General features: G+C 33.3%; 1 protein-coding gene across 1 annotated transcript; it reads left to right on the plus strand.

Annotated features, from left to right (window-relative positions):
• The first annotated feature begins 608 nt into the window (after positions 1–608).
• LOC120335893 (protein-tyrosine sulfotransferase-like) lies at positions 609–5,231 on the plus strand. Its single transcript, XM_039403514.2, has 7 exons — positions 609–843; positions 2,183–2,343; positions 2,730–2,885; positions 3,141–3,263; positions 3,557–3,766; positions 3,974–4,163; positions 4,489–5,231. Exons 1-7 carry the CDS (start codon positions 715–717, stop codon positions 4,522–4,524), a joined length of 1,005 nt encoding a protein of 334 aa, XP_039259448.1. The 5' UTR covers positions 609–714; the 3' UTR covers positions 4,525–5,231.
• The last annotated feature ends 279 nt before the right edge of the window (positions 5,232–5,510 follow it).

The following is a 5,510-nucleotide window of genomic DNA, read 5'->3' on the forward strand; positions in this document are numbered from 1 at the left end:
GTTTTAAGAATTGAATAATAAGCCTAATTCGATTTTTGAATCCACATAATAATAATCACTAGAGAAAAAACTAATACCTTTGATACAGAATATATAAACTTTGAATGTTAGAAAATGATTACTGATTTTATTTCTCTTTTTTTGAATAATCTGACTTAAAATGCTGAAACGCCACTAAGCTCAACACAAAATAGGTTATAAGTTGAAAAAAGTATGACACCTGGCAAAATTGGCGCACTCGTCGTCACTAAGTTAGTGACGATCTGCAATTAAACTAAAATAAAAATGATAGAAAGGGCATGATTTAAGCAGTTATCACTATTACAAATAGTAATAAAAATACCTTAGCGACAATTATTAGCACTTACCATTGAAGAGATTTTGTTTTGTTACAATGGATTTCAATGCAGAATTCTAAGAGGAATGCATTTTCTATACAACAAATTTATAATCCAACCATTGCTGATTCTATTCTCCCTTCGCGGTATTCACACTCGTTGATTAATATACGAGATTGTATTTACTCGGGTAAATTCGTAAATTGAATAGAACAGGCTAAATTTAGTTTTGAATCCTTGAATGGTTTAAACTTTAAACTATGAAAATTTTCCTCGTTTCAGTATTTTCAACGTTCTGGATTTGGCCGTAATCGGAGTAATTGCAAAATACAATTTTGAAAGAATTTTTCAACAGTTTTAAAAAATTATCATTGAAATGCGTAATGCACCAACTAGTCGGTTATTACTAATTTGTTTTTGTTCGTTTGTGCTTCCTTTTCTTCTTTTGCAAATATTGGATTATAATTCCGAGACCGAACAATGGACATTATATTCAAGTGTTGATGTGAGTAAACTGAACTAGTAGTAACTCTTTTTTTTTCTCGTAAATCGGGGGTCGGCAACCTTTTGTCGCTCGCGGGCCAAAATTACAGGTTGCAAGTCTTGAAGTGCCAGATGTTGAAATTAAAAAGACTGCGACAACTCGTGAACTCACCTTTTTCGTCTTACTAAATGAATTTATTGTGACACTTTTTGTTGCATTACGCTTGATAATAGCTTTTTTACATCAGGCGGCATGTTGGATGAAATAAAATTTGAAAAATTTCTAAATTGGCATCACTGATCCTGAGTTTGTAATGTTCATTTCAAAAATAATTGTTCGCACACACATTTACTTCCAAACTTTGATGGGAATTTTTTCGCATGGTTTGTCAAATTTGCACAGAGTTTTCCTTCAAAAAGATACTTTTTATAAAGATCAATCAGTGATACATCTCTCGAATAGAACATGGATTTTATTTCCACATTGCATTTATTTTTTTCTGCACCATTGAACCCACTAAACCCACTAATTATAATTACACTGTGAGCTCATTAAACGAGTTCACTAAATTGATAGGTTATAATATAATCGTGAAAACAACCGTTTTGTCGCTATAATTTAGTGAAGTCTCGCGGGCCGGATTATATTACTCCGCGGGCCGCAGGTTGCCGACCCCCGTCGTAAATGTTTGCAACGGATCTTATTTCTTCGCCAACGATGATAGCTGTCTACCTATGTTGAAATTTCTGTCTACGGTGAAGTATATGCTCATTTCAATTATTACAAAAAATGCCCAACAGAGGAGATCAAAGTAGATCATGTATAGACGACAAATCTTCGTAATTCCTTCCAATAAAATTGAGTAAGAACGGAATGGAATTCTTTGAAAAAAAAAACGTGTTTGGGTAAAATCTTGTTCCAATCTACCAAAGTGCCTACCCCTTCCACCAGAAACCGCACGTCGTTCGCACATTTTTTAGTCAACTCTTTTTATAATGATTTTTTTTTATTACATTCAAGCACGCGCCATATTTAGCATTAATAAGCACCATTCCTTAGTTGATGGATATTTCAATAATAAGGGCACGGTACAAAAAATAGTACAAAATACCTTAGTTGATGGATATTTCAATAATAAGGGCACGGTACAAAAAATAGTACAAAAACGAACGCATCCTATTTTAATTGACGTATTGTCTGTCAGTTTGTGAGGATTGCGAGTATTTAACGGTGTACTCAATCACACTTTTTATCAAGATCTTTGAGAGGGTTGCGATTTCAGTGAGATAGAGCACTAAAAGTCATTAATATTCAATCATGGAATAACGAGTCGGTGATTTTAATAATTCTTTTCTTGCAGCTTCGAAATCGAAGGCAAATGGAAATAATATTCATTGGAGGAATGCATCGCAGTGGCACAACATTGCTAAGAACAATGCTTGATGCCCATGCTGATATTAGATGTGGCCCTGAGACTGCAGTGATCTGCGACGTACTGGGGGTGAGAGAGGCAATGGCAAAGTAAATAGTTGTTTACAAGTAATAGTAATTAGGCAAAATAAAACACTGAAAACGTGTGAATATCATATGAACAAGTGATTTTTTTAAATTTTGTTGACGTCACCACAAAAAAACGTGGAAAAACGATTCCCACATATCCCGTAGGAAGTAGCAAAAGTAATAGCCTTCTAGCGACAACAACAGTCTTTAACCGCTGAAGTTTCAAATCAATTGGTCCGGTAGTTAATGAGAAAACAATCCATAGGTCCGCTTCGTGTTCAAAAATTGATATAATTTTGATTGGCAAGGAACAACAAAATAAGTTTCTTCAAAAAATAATGCTATTACGAAAGAAAGAATGTGAAAAGAATAAGACATCCGATTGTGCAATATCTCTTTTACCACAGGGATCCAATGATAGTTTCACGCCTTTCAAAGACGGACCTATATCCTGGAATTACTGATAATGCTGTTGCACAATTTATTCTGGAAATAATAATTCGTCATGCGCCACCAGCTATTCATTATTGCAACAAAGACCCTCTACAAATGTTATTCTCAAAGTGAGATTGTATCTTATAACGGTTAAATTATGAAAAAAAAAACATATTGAAGCAAGATCGAAACTAAATGAGGTTATTATTTTTTCAACAAAAAAGCTTTCTCATTTTATGAAATTAATAATCAGGCCTATTTGGATAACTGTTATCGTTTAAATTAGAGTAATCCGAAATATAGTGATATGCATAATCATTATGCTCTTATTACATTCGCATTGTTATATTTTATTTATTTATAGACTTCTCTAACAATTCTAGATATCTACACCTTTTGTTTCCAAACGCAAAATTTGTTTTAATGATACGAGATGGAAGAGCAATGGCCCATTCTATCATATCAAGGAAATTACAAATATATACATATAGCATTGAGAGTTATAGGTATGTGAAATTGATACGCTTATGACAGTATCAAATAAGTTGGAATTAAAACGGCTTCTGATTGGTTGTGATATAAAGGCGCACTTAAATACTGGTACGAGGATAAGCATTTCCAGCTAAAGTGAAAACCTGATCGCGATAGAAATTCCTTCCCTACATATAACTCCAAATCAAATAGTTTATTTTGAGAATTTATTTTAATTTCCCAGATCATCGTAGGTCTAGTTTAATCTTGCCTGTGATACCACATTATTTATCAGTGTTTTACGGATTCTTTGTATATTTGATTCTAGAGAAACGTTATCGACGTGGAACAAAAATATAGAGAGAATGTATACGCAATGTATAGAACTTGGAGAGACGATATGTCATTTGGTATATTACGAGCAATTAGTATTGCAGCCGGTGTCAACTACCAAAAACTTGTTTAAGTTTTTGGAAATACCTTGGAGTATCGCAGTTCTGCATCATGAAAAATATACAAACGAAAGTGATTTCTCAAAGCAAGTAAAATTAGAAAACAATATTAAGTACTAATCTGTAAAATTAATTCTGATGCCTATTGATCGTTTCTGGTTTAACAGAGCAATCAACTATATTATTGGTTACAAAAACAATGACTCTATAAAAGTACTTATAGTTTATTCTAATTTAAAACAATAAAAAAGTTGAAAAATAAACACTCTATTACTCTTACTCTATTTTGACAGAGCCGAGGCATCCACCGATCAAGTATCAAAACCTCTGTATTTGGCTGGACTCACACAATGGTTTGGTAACATTCCAAAAGATGTAGAAAGAGATATGATCAAAATTGCACCGATGCTAAGTGTTTTAGGATATAATCCAGAAGACAAGACTCCTAACTATGGAGAACCAGATGAGTTTGTCAAAGAAAAGGTTATAGTTATTATCTTCCTCCTTCCTCGTCATCGTCACCTTTCTCTTCCTTATCTTTCCTTCTTTTTATTTAATATCATTCTCAAGAATTTATTTCTAATGAATGAGCAAATAAGTTCACATATATATCAAAGAATATGGAAGACCAACATTACAAGCTAAGATCTGAATAATAAATGGGTTGCACATGTTCTATTATCAAATACGTTTGATAATAATTTTGTCACTTAAAATCTTTAGTTCTGTTCTCACTTGCCTTCCTTTCTTTTCATTTAACTTATTTTTTAGTAATAAATTATTGATAACAAAATGAATAACTTTACAGATTGAGAAAGAAAAGAAGAATAACATCACAAGTTAACGTTGTTACAAAGGGTTGCACATTAGTAATCACAGTACTTTGTCGTTACTTCATGTCAGTGTGATGAAATATCTTGATATCTTTGCAATATGTTAAAACCTAAATGTTACCTATAAAAAATAATTATCTTTGGTCGAAAGGAGATTATAATTACCAATATTGTTGTTTCATATCAATATATTCGTGTTTCCCATTTTGCTAGAGGTATATATAATCGCTCGGAAAATATACGGAAATTATTTAACATTTGATATTTATTGTTCGTTTACTTCAAACGTAACAAAATTTATCGCATATTAACCAATATTAAATAAATAGTATAATAATTGCCATATATATAAATGTATTGGGCCCTCAAACCTGAGAAAGCTAAACTAATCATTTGGTCAGAAATTGAAAATGCTAATTTTGAGTAGTTTATTCTCGCCGTGAGTATGATGTCTTGTCCGCCCACTTCCGTGGACTGCGAGCGACTTTTCGGTAACATCCCCTTTACGGAACAGGCTTGTTCCAAGAAATGTAGGAATTTTAACATTTTTGTACGTTAATCTGAAAAAATTACAGTTCGAATACTGACATTGCATATATCATATATTTGGTGCAAACGTTTTTGTGGGATGTATCACTCTGCTGATTTGTTTCATTCTGTTTTGTGATGTGATTTCATTGAGAATATAAGCCGTCTGAATAAATAGTCGACAAGTTTTTATCTCCTGAAATGTCTTACCAAGCAAGCAAGACAGGCGATGAAGTTTCTTCGCTGCGTAGATAGTTGGATAAAAGAGAGAAATAGAGAGAGAAAATCGGCTGGAAATTCTCGTGGCAAAACAGAACGAAAAAGTTGAATTTCTCGTCGAATGCGCTATCAGTCCGCGAGTCACCATCGCGTGACGTATAATCTCCTTGACTCGGGTAAAATCATCGGAGGCTCGGGCCGAATCCGCGTATCAAATTACGAGAGATTCGGCCACGAATGCGAGCACGAT

This window comes from Styela clava, chromosome 2 (genome assembly GCF_964204865.1).
Source record: "Styela clava chromosome 2, kaStyClav1.hap1.2, whole genome shotgun sequence".
In the NCBI taxonomy this organism is placed as follows: Eukaryota; Metazoa; Chordata; class Ascidiacea; order Stolidobranchia; family Styelidae; genus Styela; species Styela clava.